Source organism: Varanus komodoensis, unplaced genomic scaffold, assembly GCF_004798865.1.
Source record: "Varanus komodoensis strain SLA01 unplaced genomic scaffold, ASM479886v1 scaffold176, whole genome shotgun sequence".
Classification (NCBI taxonomy): Eukaryota; Metazoa; Chordata; class Lepidosauria; order Squamata; family Varanidae; genus Varanus; species Varanus komodoensis.
This window is the reverse complement of record NW_025335518.1, coordinates 1,757-22,109: the sequence shown is the minus strand read 5'-3', so window position 1 is coordinate 22,109 and position 20,353 is coordinate 1,757. Positions and strand designations below refer to the sequence as shown.

Genomic DNA, 20,353 nt, shown 5'->3' with positions numbered 1-20,353 from the left:
GAATAGCAAAGGGGACAAAATGGACCCCTGCGGTACTCCATGGCATAGCTGCCATGGCGCAGAGCCAAAGTCCCCCAGCACCACCTTCTGGAATTGGCCGTCGAGGTAGGAGAGGAACCACTGCCAAGCAGTGCCTCCTACTCCCAGTCCCACTAGCCTATCCAGAAGGATACCATGGTCGATGGTATCGAAAGCCGCTGAGAGGTCCAGGAGAACCAACAGGGACGCACTCCCCCTGTCCTTCCCCCTGCACAGGTCATCGTACAGGGCGACCAAGGCAGATTCAGTACCGTACCCGGGTCTGAAGCCGGACTGAAATGGGTCCAGATAATCAGTTTCATCGAAGAGTGATTGGAGTTGTGCCGCCACCACCCGCTCTAGCACCTTGCCCAGAAACGGGATGTTGGCCACCGGTCTGTAATTGGCGGCCACCTCTGGATCCAGGGATGCCTTCTTTAGGACTGGCCGGACTACCGCCTCTTTTAAAGAGGAAGGTACCCGACCGTCTCTTAAAGAGAACTATGTAAGCCACCTTGAGTTCCTTGGAAGGAAATAGGGCGGAATATAAATATAGTACCTAAATAAAATAAATAGTACTCTTACAGTAGTGTGCTGTGTGATTGTGTATGTGATTAATGTGTCTTGTGTGATTAATTCCTATGCACCATTGCATGTGTGCGATTAATTCTGATGCACTATCAGTGCTTCACACATTACTATGACAGTGTTGGCCAAATTGAATTGACATTCCCATTATTTTGAGTGGATCTAAAACAATACAAAATTACCAAGTTTTGTCATAAAGCATTTATTTATGAAGCTCATGTTCCATATCATATGATGTTGCAGATCACTGGCTATACTCAGTTAGGCTTTAAGACATAGCATTTTTGACAAGTAAACCTATATCCAATTTGTCTTCAAAATTTACATTCCAGTTAAGACATTGTGTTTATCCAATGTGTATATAGCAAGAACCATTTGGCATTAGACTGCATGATCCAACATAAATATTTTCTTAGTGAAAGATCTGTTTAAATATTACTCCTTTTTAAGATACAATACAGCATTCTTCTTTTAAGTCTTCTTTGCAGTGGCTTCTGATGTAATGTCAATTTAAGATGAAAACAGCATTTTACAAACTAGATTGCCAAGCCTTTTTTGCTGTTGACCCTGCAGAAAGGAAAGATGAAGGAGGCAGCACAGCGGTACCAGTATGCTTTGCGGAAGTTTCCTCGAGAGAGTTTTGGAGAAGAAATGAAAGCTTTCAATGAGCTCAGAGTTTCCTTATATCTAAACCTGTCAAGATGCCGCAGAAAAACAAATGTAAGTTCCTTCAGCCAAGCATTTATCCCCTGTTGCAGAGCACGAGGACATCGTAGACAAATACCCTGTGACTGACCATGTCCGTTCAGGTGACATGCTAGGGAGTGCTCATGTCACTTCCCAGTAACAAGGTTCCATAATGATATGATTTTTTAAACAAATGTGTGAAAACAATGTTAATTTAGCTATTGTTATTTATATGCCATCTCTTTGCTAAAAAGCCGTAAAGGCAACACATAGCAATTTAGAGCAGTAACCCCTTAGAACAATACGTGTAAGGAAGTTAAAACTGCTACATAATGTAGAAGTGTGAATCAAAGTCAAATTAAACCAGCTGCAGCATGATACAGAAGTGCTTTGAAAGGATAAAGGGGTGTCAGCTTGGCTTGCAATACACATTCATACAGTAGAAGAGGCCACAAGGGCAACATCTAATTGCATGCAGAGTTGCTGTAGTACAGTGTATTGTAGTAATTTCTGTAATCATGTTAAGATTGAACACTTGTGCTCCTTTGGTTCTGGCAGGATTTTGGCATGGCAGAAGAGTTTGCTACCAAGGCACTTGATCTCAAGCCGACATCCTATGAAGCATATTATGCCAGAGCTAGAGCCAAGAGAAACAGCAGGTACTGACAGCCCCTATCTATCTATCTATCTATCTATCTATCTATCTATCTATCTATCTATATCTACTTACTTACTTACTTATTTGCTGCCGAATAATCTGATAGGGCTTTCTAAGTGATGAACAACAAGATACAGAATGAATTTAATTACAATTGAATAGAACATTACAATTTCTATGGGGAAAACATTGACTTTGTAGTAAAATTTACACAGGATGTGTAAGAATTTAAGAAGAAGCCCTATCTTCAAATAAGATTAGACACTCTTCACAATCCCTGCTCCCTATTATAGTTTGACAGCAGGAGGAGGACTTTTCAGTCTGTGTACTAAGCTATGCCCATTTCTCACTTAATGGCAATTCCATGGTCAGTACGTTTATAGTTATGCTATGTTTAATCCCAGTCTTAGAGTACCAGGATAGTGTTTTCAACTGAAGAATTGATAATTTTGAAGACACCTTCTATAGGATGGTCTTTGGGAGAAATGGTAACTTTACTGCTATCCAAGTCCTATTTTTAGACAGAAGTAAAGAAACAATTTTATATGATGTGTTTATTTTGAAATAAATGTCAGTTCAGGCCAGAAAGGGAAAATAAAAATTAGTATCTAGCACTTCTATGTATTATCAGAATATTAAATGCCCTGCAACAACTCTCCTTCTCCCTTTGGCTTAGTATAGTTTGCTAAGAGAAAAGAAGGCAAATGGTGGGAGAAGGTCATGTAGGTGCAAGCTTTCACCTCTGCTAAAAATTTAGACATTGTTATGTGTAACTTCTTACCCTATTGCGATTGTGGCTGTGCAGGTGCTCGATCTCTTGGAGTGGGAGCGCAATCCTGGGCCGGGGCTTGCATTTTCATGGCAGTGGGATGCGGCATCATCTGAGCCAAGCCTCCCTGTGCCTGGTCTCCTAAGCTGTCTGAATTGTATCTTTTAAGGATCTTTGGGACCGATAGAAAGGCACACGCGATATGTAGCAACATGTAACATGCTACCACACTGGCCTGTTGGTATGTACCCGTTCAATTGTTAATGTGCCAGATTTATTTCACTCATTTTCCCTTCTTCAGGCAGTTTAACGCAGCCCTCTGTGATCTGCGAGAAGCCATAAAGTTGTGCCCTGGTAACCAAGAAATAAAGAGGTTACTAGCTCGAGTAGAAGAGGAGTGCAAGCAGCTCCAGAGAACACAGCAACAAAAGCAGCCATGTCCTCAGCCGGCACCACAGAGCAATGACTCTGACAATGAGAGGGATGCTCTTGTGCAGGATCACTTCAGCCTGGAAGAGATAGAAGAAGAAGAATTTTTGCATGAAGATGAGTCTGGTTTATGTGAGCCGAGGCCTCCGCTTTCTCAGGGTGCTTCATCTTGCAACAGAAACCCTCAAGAAGGCAGTCAGCAGAAATTTAGATCTGTATCCCCCCCAAACAGAGCAGGCAGTAGATATCTGCGAGAGCCTGGTTTAACCATGCAACCTACAAAACAAGCCCAGATCGTAAAAACAAACCAGCATCTGAATTCTGTCCAGTCAGGGCCAAGAACTGGATCTGTTCAGTCTGGCACAAAGACTCAGCCCCTTCAGTATCTTCCTCCGAGCCCTGTGCCCTCCAGACACCCAATGAACCCAAGCAACAACAAAGGCCAACATTTGGATGGGGCAGGCACACTCTCAGCAAGCATTACTGTAGGCAGTAGCTCTGCATTATTCAGCGAAAGACTGACTACTATCCAGGCTCCCTACTTGCAACACAGTGAAAGGGGATCTTCTCACGCTTTTATGAGTAAGTCCAAAACACATGAGAGGCTAGCTGTTCACACGCCTCCAACCATGGAAAAAACAAGCCCATCTCTTTCTCAAGGCACTGGTGAATTAAGGCAGCAAAGTTCTCTCTGTTCTGGCCCACTTTCTGCCAGCATGGTGCCGTCCAGTTCCACAAGCAGCTTGTCTTCAAGCAGTAGCTTCTCTGAGTCTGTAAAGGGACAAGGTCCAGACATGCGACTGAAGGAAACCAAGACTAGCCAAAATCAGAGTGGATCAGCAGAACACCGGCCTCGCAATACTCCCTTCATGGGGATTATGGATAAAACTGTACGGTTCCAGCAGCAGCAGATAAACCCATCAAATCGCAGTTGGCACGGCCAAGCTACAGAAGGATTTCTCAAAAGTGCTGGGGCAGCTCTGTCCTTGAATTCTGAGCAGTTCTCTGCCAAACAGTCAAACATCTCTGGCACGCAGGGTGCAACTTGCTCTTCTTCTTCCCTTGTGATGCCGGGAGAGAGTATCCAGAATGGAACTCAGTCTAAGGAACTTGAAGAATTAAAGTGCCAAGCATCTGCTAGCCCACAAGACAGCAGGTTAGCTAAGCCAGTGGCTCATTTGTATCAGGAAGTTCTCTCTAAACAACATTCTCAGCTTAGCAAAGACATCCATTCAAGTCACATCACTTCTACAAAGCCAAAGCGATCTTTTGTAGAATCAAATGTGTGATTAATACTAGCTGTTTTATCAAAAGCTACTAATAGGGATGAACCATGTTTCCTTGGTTATAAAACTTAGTGCATAGAGATATATAAGTTAGTGATATTAATCTCTAGGGAGTATATAACAAAGACCTGATCCATCTTGCCACTTTCCAAACATTAATCAGGCTGTCCAGGATGACCACTAGTATTAATCAAGAGATGGATGGCCACTACTTAGTTATTTGCTGATGCAGTGGAAGCATTCCATCATTCATGTTAAGCTTTGGAAGAGAAGATTTAAATAGGTGTGCCTGATTTGAAAAAGGTAAACAAGGCTGTATTCCTGTGCACACTTACTTGGGAGTAAATCCCACTGAACACAGTGACTTCTGAGTAAACATATATTGGATTGCACTGTAAATTTACTTTGTACAGCCATGTATATTATTGTTTAAAATGTATTAATTCAAGCAAGATTTTTGGTGGGAACCACAGAACATCTAGCTCTGTCCATGAATGTTTTCTTATCGGGAAGATTTCGTACTACTCTTCCGAGTTAATAACGATGCAGGTGTAATTTCAGGAAATCCATCACCTTTGTGCAAATTGTTTGAGTAGCCATCATGTGACTGAGGTTGGCTTTAACTATTGCAAGGCAGGGAGAAAATTACACAGGACTTTGCATGCATTTTGTTCAACATCCTGGTTAATTGCACTGAGTAATATTATGACATGTTAACATCATATAAACAGCACTTTACATAGTTTATCTAAACACCTCTTGAGGTGCAAAGTCAGTACAGGATGGAGAAGAAAGCAGAGGAATGTTAGTCTTGCTAGTGTTTTCACAGAACCCCAGTGAACAACTGAAGGACAAGTAGGGTAATTTGCTTTTCTAGGAACATCTGATACTTCCCCAGTTTTTCAGTTGGGAAATGCTTTTTTAAACGACAAGGAGGTTTTTGCGATGGCTAGTTTGGGAGGACATTCCTGTACATAATAAAGGTTGGGGTTGTCATATAAGCTGGAGTATTCTGTTGCCCTTTAACCATTATTCCCATGTGTACAATATGTGTGTACATTATAACAGCATTCTCGCACGATTTTTAAAAAAAATCCATAAAGGATTTTCAATTTTGAAAGGAATTGTTATTCTCTTGCTTATTTATTGTTTATCTTGGTATTTGTACAATCTTATTTTATTCTCTCGTTCTGTAGATCTATTTTTTGCACAGCTACTGTATTTTTCCCATATGAAATAAAAAGATTATTAATATAGTTTCTTTTTGAGTGCTATACATTTTGTACTGATACAACTCTTGAAAAGGTAAATCCAATGCAACTTTATAGTCCGAGTTAGTTCAAAATGAGGGCTATACAAACCTTCCTGTTTGTACAAAATACTGTTTGAGCTCAAGTGAGCAAATTCATGACATACATCTGGTACGTCATTCGCTATTTAATGATCAGCTCCTTGGTTTGCTAGTTGCTTTGACTTCCCTTGGTTGTTAGAATTGCTCTGAATTGCTTGTTGCATCTTCCATCCATGCATCATTAAGCCCCCACAGTGGCATGAAATAGTATTGGTGATGATGTGTTCATTTAATTTAATCTCTCCACATAGTGTAGTGTAGAAGTGTGTCATTTAGTTCCTTGACCATGCTCTGTCAAATATTGATTCACCACCTAATCTCTCTCACTAATGTCAAATCAGTAAGTAGCCCTGTGGAACAAATGTAACAAAGAAGCACGTCAGTGGGCTCCTAGCCAGAGGAATCCTGAGATTCACTGCTCACTGGTATCCCCTACCACATAGAATCAAAGAGTGCATGCTCAGGAGTAAATCTCACTGAGGTCACTGAGATAGTATTGTGGCTATAGCATTGCAGCCTGAATTCGATAAATGAAAGTCCTACTTGGCTCAATATGCCTAATTGTAAAGGATGTGAACATCCTCTCTCTTGTCCTCAAAATTTCACTGTTAAAGCATACATGTTTTTCCAATAATGACTAACTTGCACAAGTCTCTATGGAAGGCAATCTTTAAAAAAAAAAAAAAAAACCTTCCACAATTCCCCATTAGGTATGCAAATGTCAAGGTACTTAATTGTTCAATGCAATGCAAACATGAGTGAACTTTCCATTGGTACTAAGCATGATCCAGCATTTCTTAAGTTCTTACAAATGACTGAGGCATAGTGCAGTCCTGTGCATGTCTGTTGTTCACAGAAGCAAGCCTTGGCAATTTCGATGGTAATACATAGGTTGCAGCCTTCAGATGATTCAGTAAAACTCAGACATGAGTTTAACAAATATAGCAATTACGTAAGTATATTGATATCTGAATTTTTTAAAATTCAAATTCAAAGGTACTTAAAATTATACAGTTCTCACCATGTACACAGTGCTAACGTAAGTAAAAGAAAGGTACTAGCACCAAGTTCATAACTGAATTTATTTACCTACTTCAACTTCTTTGCTATTTGAAAAAAATATTTAGGATGATAGCTGCTCATTGTATTTTGGGTGAGTTTCTAACCAGCGATTGATAGCCATTTTCAGACTTCTGTTTGGGATAAGTACAAGTTTCTGAAGAGGGAGATTTGTCATGGGACTGGAATGCCTTTTCTTAACGATCCAATTTTCCATTGCTTGCTTCTCATAGGAATAGCCATCTAAAGAGAGAATTACAAACTTCACTGAATGCAGGGATATCAGCTCAATTTTTTGTACTACCACACTTTTAAGACACTGCATTATTAAAAAAATATCTGAACAGTACACCACATTGCAGCAATGTCTTAGTGTACAGCACTTTAAAATAATGAAGAACAAAATGACATGCATCAAGTTTACTTCCATTCAGACAGGAAAAGTCTTAACAGGCTGACTCAATGCAGCAACCTATTAGACCTCCAAACAGAAAACATTATAGTTCGGGAAGAAACCATTTTTGAGTCCAATAATAGCACTCATTCACCCTGAAAAAGCTAGAAATTTTGACTAGGTTGTTCCATGACAAGTAACTAGTTCAAACAAAGAACTAGTACTATGCATGGAAGGTAAACCCTCGGGATCTGGGATTGTTTTTGTTAGTGCTTTTTAGGGGGTGGGTGCATTGATGGTCCAAAAGCTACAGCATGTATTTGACAGATGGTAAGATCACCACAGTTTCTCTCGGTGCTAGCAAATCAGTAAAAACCCCTGTAGAAGACATATACATAAACAGTTTAATAGTATTTTAATAATGGTACTATTTTCCTTCTTTAAATGCACTTTTCTATAGGGGAAAAACATAAAATGATATGTAGATAGTTTAGAAGGAATATACATATGCTTTAGATGCCAAAGTCAAGATGCTGTTTCTTCAGTTAAAAGAATCTTACACAATGGAGCTAGGTATCATTGGTGCAAGCTGCAATAGTATCATCCTGGAACAATATACTCAGTGACTTTATGCTGTATAAAACAGCTACTTCTAACATGGTGCAGAATAAACATTTATTTTGATTCACATATGTATGCCTATGCTCTCTTTCCAGGGTTACTTCACACTTTAGAAGCAAGCCTGAGTTTGCTCACATGTATGCATCCAGCAGGGAGCTATGGCCAATCAGAGCTCTATACCATATCGAAGCCACACTGTAAAAGTAATGCGGAGAGGGCCCCAACTCCTCTTATCAATGTGTCCCTCTATTGTCTCTATTGCTGGACAGCAAGTGCCTCAGACTAGGGACAGATTATTTGCATATGGTACTCTGCAACACTGTAGACATGCTGTAGAAATATACATTTGAAGATATTTATTTATTTATTTATTTAAACATTTTTATGCCGCCCCATTCGCCAAAGCCTCGGGGCGGCTTATAACAATTAGTTAAATAATTATAATTAAAAATATAAACATTAAAATAAAATACATACAATATAAAATAAGCCGCCCTGGCCAGATAAAATTCAATAATAGTAACAGTTAAAATGCTGCTTAAATAAAAAGGTCTTCACCTGGCGCCGAACACCAAATAACGACGGCGCCAGGCGGACCTCTCTGGGGAGCGCATTCCATAGATTGGGCGCCACCACAGAGAAAGCCCTCCTCCGAGTACCCACCCTCCTGATTTCTTTCACGGAGGGTTCCCGGAGAAGGGCCTCTCCTGCCGATCTCAGGGGGGCGGCTGGGCATATATGGATGTAAGCGCTCCTTCAGGTAACCATAGATAGATCGATAACTAGGCAACAAATATTCCCTGAACCTTAGCTTACAACTGCATTTATCATAACAATATAATTATTTTTCTCAGGTGGAAAAAAATAATTTCTATGAAATTTAAAGTCATAGACTCAGAAGGTGATAGACAGCAGTGGTGGATAAATACACCCACCCACACCTTTCCCAAGCAGTTATTTAATGAATGCTAGGATTCTCAGTGTGCCTATTATTTAAATATTAATATTATAAAATTAGTTTCTAAAAGTTCATCACAAAGCTATCAAGGGGCAGAGCAGAGCTGCTATGCAAGGGCCCTTCTGTCCATTGCTTTTCATGTATAAAACAGGTGAATAGGTAGAAAATAGCAATGGACAAGCTGCATTTTAACAACTGTCAGAACAGCTTAAAAGAAAAATATTTGCGTTGCAAGTTTTTGTAAAAACCACTGCTTGCTTCTGCTTAAATCACATACACTTTGTACAGAAGCATGAAAATACTTCTTCAGTGATTTACAAAGCCCTTGACAATCACATGTTTGCCTTCACTATCTTCCTTTTGAAATAAGATGAAGAAATTAATCTCAGCAGCATGCACCCAAAGGTGTCTTCACTTTAGCAGAAAGGGCTTTTGCTCAAGCTAAGTAGCACACCAGATTCTCTGAGCTGTCCTCCTACTCCAGCTGCTCCAGAGTTGTAGGATCCTGAATCAGTTTGAGTAAACGAGCAACACCAACTCAGGACCTGAATGCCTAGCTGTCAGTGAATCAGTTTTTCCACACTTTGCCAGCTTTGCTTCCTTCTGTTTCTGTCCTCCTTGATACCTTCTCTTCTGTCTGGCAGGTCCCTTGAAATAATAAGTGTCTGATGATCTTGTCATACAACTTGGGCAGGGCAGTATCTTGGTGGCAGGGCATGTGCTTTACATGGCAGCTACCTCTTACCAGCCTTGCAATGTCAGGCTGCAAATACTCCTGTTTAAAATGAAAGCATGCTGCTGCTGGTCCATGAACGATACAGAGCTAATGGAACAATGGCAGAACTCAAGGAAGTTTCAAGGTATTACATTATCTTTTATGGCTTGTATGTGAGGAAAGTAATTGGGGAGTTAATAAATTACTTGGAATTCTGCAAACGACAACTGTTGCCATGTGTGATAGGCAGACTGAAGGACTTGCCTTAATAATACTTGTAGAGGCTTTCTTATTATTATTAATTATATTTCTATACCACCCATAGCCGAAGCTCTCTGGGTGGTTCACAACATTGAAGTCCCCCATCCAGATTCCAACCAGGCCTGACCCTGCTTAGCTTCCAAGATGAGGCGTGATCAGGCCCTTCAGGCTACAGACTGGCACAACATAATAAAGTTGTCTATGATAGCGTTCTGTGTTCTATTTTCAGTGGAAATTATTACTGAAAACATTTCTTAGCTGATCTTAAGTCAGAGTTTATAAGAAATAAAGGAAACACATTAAGGAACGCAAAGCAGCAGCATTCCAGCACAGGACAAAAATTGAGCAATCTAAGGAGGTATTTTCCTAGTGGGGAAATTCTAAAGGCCAATTCCAACAAGAGGCCTTATCACTGGTCACCGCCTGCATTTACCTCAGACGACAGGATTGGTGCCAAATGTTGAGGCCCTTCTTCAAACTCTACTAGCAGGAAAATCCTAAGGGCAAGAGGTGAAATAAAGTGATGCAGCCATGTCCAAGCCTTGCCAGGTCGCGCAAGCCAGAACAGGAGTGCTCATAACTGTGGCCCTGTGGCTCTCGCAATTCCACAGTGAAATCAGGGCTGCAACAGATGCTCCAATCAGAGCATTCAAAGATCTCCCAAAGCATTCAAAATCCAGCGGATTCCATCTGTCTCCAGGTGTGGACCATCTCAGCTCCTTGTGTTATTTCAATTTAATGTGTTTTACATTGTTTTCATGAATCCTGTGGGTAAATATCTGCACAATGTGCCTTCTTCAATGTAGGCTTCAGTCCTGATAACTGGGTATAGAATACATGCAAAATTGCCCAACACTCCCACCTGTATTACAAGATTGATGGAGAGGTGCGGTATTAGCCAAACTGGGTAGCACCAATGGAGACTTTGTATTTCGGTGTGGAGCAGTGTTCCTAAAGCAGCACTGGGAACTTCAGTGGTACCTCGGCTCACAAACGTCTCAGTTCACAACCAAATCAGGTCACAAACAGAAATGTCTGAAAAATTTTGCCTCGGGTCGTGAACTCTGCAAGTAACGATTGCAATTGCACCTGCCTCCCCCCCCCCCGAGCACACCCACAATCACACCCGCCTCCCTCCCCAGTGTGCCCGCGATTGCCTCACCCCAGCCCCCACAATCGCACCCACCTCCCCCCAGCCCGCCAGCGTTCGCGCCTGCCTCTCCTCCAAGCAGGCCCACGATCGCGCCTGCCTCCCCACTTAATGCACCAGCAATCACACCCGTCTCCCCCCCGAGTGCGTCTGCCTCTCCCCTGAGTGCGCCCGCGATCATGCCTGTCTCCCCCCCTCAGCGCACCAGCTTCAAATTTTTGTGATTTAAAAAAAAAATAGTTACAGAATGGAATAACCTTATTTACATTGAACCTTATGGGGAAATTTGACTTGGCTCATGACCAATTTGAGTCATGACCAGAGTCCTGGAACGGATTAAGTTCATGAGCCAAGGTACCACTGTACATCCTCAAGCTTGGGCATCCAGTACAGGATGCCTTCACACAAAGCCTTGCCGTATGTAGGCAGGGCTTGATTGTACAACAGAAGATGAAGACAGACCCTTGCTGCTTCTAGCAAAGGTGTCAATCAACTGAATGCTAGGCCTATGCACAGATTTTCTATTACATTTACAGAATAAAAATACAACTAGTATGTATTTTTATGCACACCTACCTGCTGCAATGACTGGCTCCTTCATAAGCTCCCTTGTTATGGGGCACAGAAATTCATCAGGGATACCGACACAGGCAGAGTTCATTTCAGTCCTCAGCTCACTGATTTTTCGCAACACTTTACTGCGGAGACCTAAGGATTCTAGAAAGGAATACACATATTGTCCACGTTAATATAAGCACCAAGACATCTAAAGTTAAAGATAAATGTTCAGTCTGTGGCACAGACTGTTGTTTAGAATTCAGATAGCATTCTTGCCCGTGAAGCTTGAATTAGTTCCCAAATTACTTCAGTGACCTGCAACTATATTGGCTGATACCTGATTGTTCAAAGGCAGACTAAACACAAAAGAGGACTGGTCATGACCAATGTTTATGGAGCACCTGAGAGCCTGGTGATGTTTCAGAAACAGTTGTAACTGGGGGTGGCGGCAATGCCCGCAGCCAGTGTGGCTATATTAGCCTTTCTTAATCCTATTGTGTAATGGCCATGACTATGAGTGAATGCAAAATCCTGTACTTTGCTTTGCTGTCCTAATTTCACTGTTGTTCATCTTACATGGCAATTAGTTTGGAAAATAAGCTAGTTCTATTTGCATGGTAATAAAGTCATCTTTCTAAGAGGTGTCAAAAACAATCAAACAGGCTAATGAAATGCCACCTGCTGGTCACCCTCTCTTCAATTAAATGCTTCTGGGAGAAGAGAAAACTAACGTAAGAGGACAGAAACAAAGCAATTCCCAGAAAGCAATGACAGAAGAGTGTGTGTTCTGCGCTTGCAAACTTTATTTCATTTTTATACCCTCCTATAGCTGAAGTTCTCTGGAAGGTTAACAAAAGTTAAAAATACACAAACAAGAAAGAGAAAAAAACCATATGACAATAAAACGACAGCATTTGCAACCAAACTAAGACAGAGGTATACTAGCAGTATAGGATAAAATATAATATTAAAACTAAAGTTAAAAAGTTAACTGTTAAAATATTGGGAAAATAAAAAGGTTTTACCCAGCACTGAAAAGAATAGAGAGTAGGCACCAGGAACACCTCTTTGGGGAGCTCATTCCATAGCCAAGGTGCCACAGCCAAAAAAGGCCCTTTCCCCTGGTAGCCACTCTATTTATTTACTTTGGAAAGGGTTTCTAAAGAACCTCCAAAGATGACCTACGGTCCAGGGCACCTATAGAACAAGGTGTTCCTTCAGGTAACCTGACACTAAGCTGGTTTGGATTTTGAATGTTAATACTAGCACTTTGAATTGGACCCAGACTTCAACTGGCAGCCAGAGCAGCTGGAAGGGGATTGGGTAATATGTTCTCGCAAGCCAGTTCCCATTTACAATCTTGCTGCCCTCTTTTGGATCAGTTGAAGTCTCCAGATCATTTTCAAAGGCACCCCACATAAACCTAATGAGAGGTTACTAGAACATGGATTACTGGAGCTAGGCTCTGTCTGTCCAAATAGGGTTATAGGTTGTGTATCAGCTTAAGCTGATAAAAGGTGCTCCATACCATGAGTTCACTAGTGTTTCAAGTGCCAGTTCTGGATCCAGGAGCACCCCCAAACTACAAACCTGGTCCTTTAGGGAGAGTGCAACCTCATCCAGAATAGGTTGAATACCGCCCAACTGGACAGACGAACCACCCACTAACAGCACTGCCATGGCGTTGAAGAATAATCTTCCAGCACCATGTTTGGGAATTGGCTGGTCAAGCAGGAGCAGAGCCACTGCAATGCCATACCTCCTACTCATAGCCCAGTCAGTCTATCTGCAAGGTTACCAAGGTCAATGGTATTGAAAGCTGCTGAGCAGTCCAGGCAAATCAACAGAATTGCAATGCCCTTGTCTTTCTCCTGGCAAAGGTCATCCCACAGGATGACCAAGCCTGTTTCAGTTCTAAAATCAGTCCTGATTGAAATGGAGCTAGATAATCTGTTTCATTCAAGAGTGTCTGGAGCTGTTCAGCCACCACCTGCTCAAGCATTCCGTTCCTTGCCCAGGAATGGAATGCTGGCCACATGCCTATAGTTGTTAACTATAGGATAGGTTTTTCCAGGAGTAGCTTAATTCCAACCTTTCTAAGGAGACTGGCACCACTCCCTCTCTCAAGGAAGCATGTACAGGCTCCTGGGCCAAGCTACAAATCCCTTCCTTAATTCTTGTAATAAGCCATGACAAGCAAGGGTCAAGCACACAGGTCAGACTTGATCAAGCACCTTGTCCACATCCTCAGGCTTCAGTTACTGAAGCTCAAAGTCTAAACCTCAATAGGAAGGGATCTCACCATGACAAGGGAATTGATGTTAAACCGCTGCACTCCAATATCACTATCCTCCTGCCCAGTAAAGAAAAGCCGATCAGGAGTGTCCTTTCACATGTGTTAGGCTTATAACATGTTAAGACAGCCATGGTTGTCATGGCAGCCCCAGATAAAGCATTCCTGGCATGGAGGTCGAGATCCTCCAGAACCATCATACTGGGGATCCTCAACACCAGATTCAAGACCACCTCCATTACCTCAAGCAGGGAACCTGATGGGCAGTGGGGTGGGCAGTCCACCAGCAGAATCCCTAATCTGTTTCAAGCACCCAGCACAAGATACAAGAGCTCAAGACCTGTCCCGAGGAGGAGATTGTATTCCTATAGGCCATGGCCTCCCCGCTTCCCCAGCCCTCAAGTTGATGCTGGTGCTGTATGGAATGCCCAGGAGCCACAGCTGAAAGGGTGACCCTTCCCAGATTACCCACCCAGGTCTCAGTGATACAAGCCAGGTCAGCCCCTTCATCCATAGTCAAGTCATGAATGAGGGAGGTCTTCTTATTTTGGGCTGACCTGCCATTCAGCAGCAGCACCAGAGCTGAGGGCAAGGTGGTAAGGCTTCCAGGAATCATCCGGTAGGTGGAAGAACCAGAAGAGGGGATAGCTGTGAGGTATCTAGCCCTCTTCCTTGGCTGGTTTGTTAATCCCCCACTGCCATACCGCACCCTACCTGTGACCCTGGTAATTGGGGTACCCGTTGATCCCCAAAACTACACAGAAGCATAATTAAAATGAGTATGACAAAAGCACGAAAAAAAACAAGCTGCTCCAGCTCTATGGCAGTCGATTGCAACTACTGTGCAACTCTTCTCTTCCCCTGCCAAAGCCCAGCACCCAAACAGTCACCAAACAGGCACTGTTCAGCCGCTGCCCAAGGCGACTGCCTTGGCCTTCACTCCTCAGTGAAGTAGTTGCTTGTGGTAGGGCCCCACCATGAGCACGGCTGCTGCCTCTCCAGTGAGAGCAGACAGCCACTTCACCAGGCAAAAGGATCCTTAAATCCAGTTCATTTTGAAAAAGGATAGTAACAGCCCTATCCCAGAGGGTCAGGCACATTTTAAGTTCATTGATTTCTATAAGCTTACACATGTATTCCATTGTCCAAGCTGTGAAAGAAGACAACGAGAAGTACAAGCATGCACACAAGCAAAGTCATGCTCTGGCTAGGCTCTGACATTCAAATACTGACACATGCTATTAGCACAGAATGATATTCAATTTTCTGAAGTATGAAATATTTTAAATGTTTTGTATCCCAAACTTCAAATAAGAAATTGTGCAGCATGAAACCTTGCCAGCATTTAGCAGAGGATAATCTCAGTGAGGTTTGTACAAGTTCCCTTGGACTTCATCTTAAGGCTGCTCTAAACTACAGACTTCTTTAGCACTTACTATAACACTTTTCTCTCCACATGAAGCTATTTGCTTAATACGGAGCCTGTAGAATAGTTCTGGAAGGGTTCAAAGCATGCTCATGACTTTGTGACATTCCAGTTGGTTCTAATACAAACATCAGCCTAAGATGACTTTCAAGCTGTTGTATGTATCCCACCTGATGGCTACTCATTTTTTTAATCTGTAACTTTACACACAGTAACTACTAGAAGCATACTTCCTTGTCCTCTCCTTGCCACCTCTCCAGCTCTCTGATATTGCTACACAGAAGGGCTGAATTTATGTGTAGAGAGAACCTCCCCAAAGTGGCAGCTTCCATGAACAGAACCCTTCCATCCATAGAAGGCAGATGCTGGACTCAGCCCATAGATCTCAATGGATCAGCTCTCTGTCATTGGTTTGTGTCATGAAGTCATCTCCTATGAATGTGTACCCTCCAAATTGTCCTGCCCTTAACAGTCCTACTCAGTTCCTGCAAACGTAAGGCTGTGGCTTCCTTTCAGAATTGATCCATCTCTCATCTGGTTTTCTTCTTCTGCCTTTGATTTTTCCTAGCATTATTATCTTCTTTAGCTTTTTCATGATATGCCCAAGTAAAAACAGTTTCAGTTTTGTCATTTTTGTTTCCAGGTAAAGTTGTGGCTTGATTTGATCTGTTCTGCTTCTTTCTGGTGGTCTGTGGTACTTGCAAAGCTCTCCTCCAGCACCATGTTTTAAATGCATTTTTTTTTCTTTTAGCATTTTTCACTGTCAACTTTCACACCCAAAGTGATCAGGCATACAACAGTCTGGATGATCTCAGCCTTGGTCCCCAGTGAGGCATCCTTACACTGGATACTCTTCTCTAGTTCCTTCACTGCTGCCTTTCCAAGTCTCAATGCTTCTTGGCTGCAGTCTCTGTTTGAATTGATGACTGAGCCGGTATATGTGAAATCCTTCACAACTTTCAATTATGCAGTCTATTTGATTTCTATACTGGCCATCTGTTGATGTCTATGTGTACAGTCATCTGATCGGTTGCCTGAAATATGTATCAGCAATAAAGAGATTGTTGGCTTCACAGAATCCTTTTCGTCACCTTTCCTCATGGTGTTTGTGCAAATAGATTTGGACTCTGTGCATGGAGCCTGTTGTTGGAAAGATTGTGCAGCTAAGAGAGTTTCGACAGAATTGTCCACTCAAGAGGCTCTGGAACCATGCCACGGCTCAAATCCATCTCTGCCTTGATATTGGAGGGAGAGATTTGAAATATGCCACCAATCTAACCCCCTTCCAAGCTCTGGCTCCAAGCCAACCAGCCACTCCATTGCTGGCACATTTCCACACCAAACCATTTGGGACCAACCACTGAAGTGACTGTTCCCATCTCGGATTGGATCTGCCTATTTGATCGCAGCAGCCTACTGTAGGTTCTATATCCTGGGTGCGGGGGGAGAGGTACCATCACCACAGCCTCGCCTACAACCTGCCTATTGGCCCAAACTCTACAGGAGGCAGGAGCAATTCTTCATGCCACCAACTTTCCAGAAAACACCACCTCTGCCTCCACACCCCCAGCACTGATTTCTCAACCCATCCAACTTCAAGGGATCCGCAGAGCCTCCAGTGCTATGCCACCATGCTGATCCAGCCCTCCTTCGCTACAAGTCATTTTTCTGAACATATACAGCCAAAGAGTGTTAGACCCTCTTACTGATGCCGTGCAGAGGGAGGAATTGAAGCCACTGCCAGTCCCTTCCTCTAAACTCCACTATAGCTCATCCAGCAATCCTGGGAGGCTCTGTCCACAATGGCACCAATGCCCAAATGGCTGGAAAGCATTTACAAGTTGTCAGAGAAGGATGTGGCCTTCCTTTTTCAACACCCCAAACTGAATTCTATCAGAAAGCCATGTTGAGGACACTCCATGACGTATGATGCGGGACACTTTGGGGAGGCACATCTGAGCTATCTCAGCCTTGAGACTCAAGGTGGCCAACTACCAGGCTACCATGCAAGGTTCCAGCCTTTCCTGTAGGAGAAGCTAGGAGCTCTGTGTGACCACTTACCGGAGCAGCAAACTCACAAGCATTTTCTAGGCTGAGGCAGTACATCTCTCCAGAACGCAAATTAACATTGCAAGGCACCAATGTAAGCATGGCACAGAGGCTATGATAAGAGCAGTAGCACTGTGGAGGCACGCTTGTCTACACTCGCCTGATCTCTCTTAGGGGTTCACTCCCATATCAAACTCCCGGCATTTGATAGGGAAAGGATCTTGGATGCAAGGATGAACAAGTAGATAGATTTGACCTGAACACCATGAGAAAGATGAGGATCTACCAGCCTCCCCCTCCTTAAGACCACATAAATGGCTTTGGCCCAGTTCATTTGATGGCCCAGCCTTGAGTCCCAGTAGACAGACCTTCACTAATGGAAGAAGCTTAACATTTGCTCTGCTATCAAGGCAGAAAGACAGTCCCAGTCAAAACTGACAAGGACAAAGGCACCCCAACTGTGGACTATCTCCCTGGGCTAGCCCCTTTTATTCTTCAATTTGTGTGAGGACCATTTGTCTCTCTTCCTGCTTGCCAGGAAGCAATAACCTTGGGTATCTCAGTTCTGTCTACTGTGGACAGAGATTACAGGATCAGGTCAGACACTCTCATACCCCTTGGCACCATAAGAACTATGGTTCCATCAGCAACCTTGCTTGCGGAAATAGTCTCTCTGCTAGCCAAGAAGGCCACAGAACAGTCGATGTCCCCCAATCTCACCTGCGCTTTTTTCCCGTTATTTCATGGTACTGAAGTGAAATGGAAGGGTCTGACCATTCTTGTACCTGAGAGGTCTTAATTCTTTCATTCTATTGAAGAAGTTCTGGAGAGTGACGTTGCAGGGCAACCTGACACAACTTCAACAAGGAGACTGGTTCACAGCAGTAGATCTGAAGGGTGCTTATTTCCACGTAGCAACAGTATGCTCTCCCATGCAACCCCTTCACTTCTAGGTCAGAAGAGAGACCTTCCGGTTTTCAGTTTTGCCTACTGGGCTTCCTACTGCCCCAAGAGTTTTTACAAGATACAAGGCTGCTACATCCATTTATGCCTCCAGAAAGTCCAGGAAAGGACTACAATGAGGTATAGGTATACCTATACCTGGACAACTGGCTTCTGGTGGCATTTTAGTGGAAGGCTGAATCTGTGTTTGAATGTTAAAAAATCTGTTCTCTCCTTTTCCTAGTCTCATCTTCTAGCGCTATTTCTTGTTTCATTTTAGGAGATACCAGGTAAGAATATTAAGAAGTGGTTTATCGTTGCCTTCTTCTGAGCATTACTAGCCAGAGCGAGCTTAAGCTTTCCTGTCATTATCTATGAAAGGTCCTCTGCCAGTGTCAGCTTCAACTGCCACTGCTGCCCAGAAGCTTCCCTTCAGGAGTTTCTCTGCCTACACTACCACCAGAGATACTGATTCTCTTCTATTGATGTGACCATCCCTGCTGAAGAGGGTGGATGCAACTTAGTCTGATGTCTTGGTTTGGACCATTCTGCCTTGGCTGACTCTGGAAACTGGCCTAGTGAGAGAGAAATCTGGTTTCCTGGAGGCACTGCTCTTGGCCTCTCTGCCACTCTCAGAAGTTGCCATTGATTTATGCATCCATGACTGGGGGAGGGGGTACTCTAAATATGACTAAATCTAGATCCAGGTTGAAAATCAAGTAACAATTACCAGACTAAGGAAACATGTAACTCATCACATTATTGATACTGCACCAAAAGGCAGACTGCAGAGCTTCATTATCATACAGATTTCCTTTCACTCTAGCTGGATAAACTAGATTTCCTTTCACTCTAGCTGGATGAATTCTGAAGAACTCAGAAGGCTTTTCCCTAATATATGACATTTTAGTTGCTCTAATAAAGGTATTGTCCTACTTGGATTTTTTTCTTATGGTTCAATATGGCTACCTCCACTGCTTTTTAAAAATCCCTTGATAATGGGAACTTTGTCATATGGCTGTCTTAAGAAACAGGAAAAAACCAAATGGAAGAATCTTGCAACCATAATATTCAAAGTAAATCAGAATACAGTCAGTCCCCAAATTATGAATGTCTGAGTTATGAACAACCTGTACTTAAGAACTGCCATAAATCCTATTAGTTTTTAAAAATTACTGCAGAAAATCATCATCACCATAGAGAGGGAGGAAGCAAGAGGGTAGAGAGGGAGAAATCCAAAGAATGCCTTCCTGCCCCATTCATCGAGAGAGGGAAAACTTGCCAGCATTTCCTTGCTGCAAAAAGGCGGCACTGGTGAGTTCAGGCGTGTGTGTGGGGTGGGGGCGGGGTAGAGATGTTCATTATCTTCCCACTTTCATATGCAAAGTGGACTACAGGGGTCCTGTATCTCTAGCTGCCATGAATGAGGAGGGCTGACTATGCATAATCTGACTTGCATACAAATTTGACCTAAAGACACATTTCTGTTTTCTCAGGAACGGAACTTGTTCGTAACCTGGGCATTGCCTGTACATACTGCAAACAAGTGTAAAGAAATTGTGAAGGTTTTTGTCATTGTTAACAGCCTTACCAATTTTTAAATCATCTGCCAAGCTCTCTTTTGTAAGACTCAGCAGTTCTTTACCATCAATGTTGTTCCTTTTGAAAATGTCAACTAGGTCTTGTAAATTGTGTGTGCACAACCAAACTGAAACTTCTTCTTCAGACCAGTTATCAACAGGCGTCTTTGGTTCCTCTGTCAGTGTGCCTCCTGAGAGAAGATGAACAGGAAATTTTGCATACATGAAGTACATATTTTAGATGAAACTGCCAAAATATTACACAGACTTTGAAAACTGCTCTGAAAAAAATCCCTGTGATTCCATCTTTTTTGTGTCAGACTTTAGAAACTGCTTCATAATGGGAATTTCCTCTGCATACTCTGCATTTACAAGAAAGCAAATAGTGCTTTAATCATTATCTATTATTAATGGATCCAACCAAGATTTGTGCTTAACACAGCTCTGCTTGTGCTGGAAGAAGGGGAAAGGGCAGCAATTTTTGTTGATTCCTATAAAAGGCTGTTCCAGAAGGCTGTGGAAAAGTTAACAGTAGCATCAGAGCTAGTACATACTGGGGCT

General features: G+C 42.6%; 2 protein-coding genes across 6 annotated transcripts in view; one reads left to right on the top strand and one right to left on the bottom strand.

Moving 5' to 3' along the window:
* The window catches only part of LOC123021710 (protein TANC1-like), an 81,190-nt gene extending 75,499 nt beyond the window's left edge, over positions 1–5,691 (top strand). For all 3 annotated transcript variants that reach the window (XM_044426737.1, XM_044426736.1, XM_044426735.1), the window contains 3 exons: positions 1,180–1,326; positions 1,852–1,952; positions 3,022–5,691. In XM_044426737.1, coding sequence (XP_044282672.1) covers positions 1,180–1,326; positions 1,852–1,952; positions 3,022–4,438 — 1,665 coding nt within the window. In that variant the 3' untranslated portion in view covers positions 4,439–5,691. The remainder of the gene's footprint in view (positions 1–1,179; positions 1,327–1,851; positions 1,953–3,021) is intronic.
* LOC123021711 (WD repeat, SAM and U-box domain-containing protein 1-like) lies at positions 5,673–20,055 on the bottom strand. Of its 3 annotated transcripts, none has more exons than XM_044426739.1 (4): positions 19,804–20,055; positions 11,521–11,661; positions 6,876–7,088; positions 5,673–6,136 (listed from the first exon to the last, which is right to left on the bottom strand). In XM_044426739.1, the coding sequence occupies exons 1-3, from the start codon at positions 20,024–20,026 to the stop codon at positions 6,910–6,912; spliced, it is 543 nt and encodes a 180-aa protein (XP_044282674.1). In that variant the 5' UTR covers positions 20,027–20,055; the 3' UTR covers positions 5,673–6,136; positions 6,876–6,909. The 3 variants fall into 3 exon arrangements, 2 of the variants coding, with proteins under 2 accessions (XP_044282674.1, XP_044282673.1); XR_006414383.1 differs by lacking the exon at positions 5,673–6,136 and adding an exon at positions 10,228–10,291 and having other exon boundaries at positions 6,996–7,088; XM_044426738.1 differs by lacking the exon at positions 5,673–6,136 and having other exon boundaries at positions 6,850–7,088.
* Between the last annotated feature and the right edge of the window lie 298 nt (positions 20,056–20,353).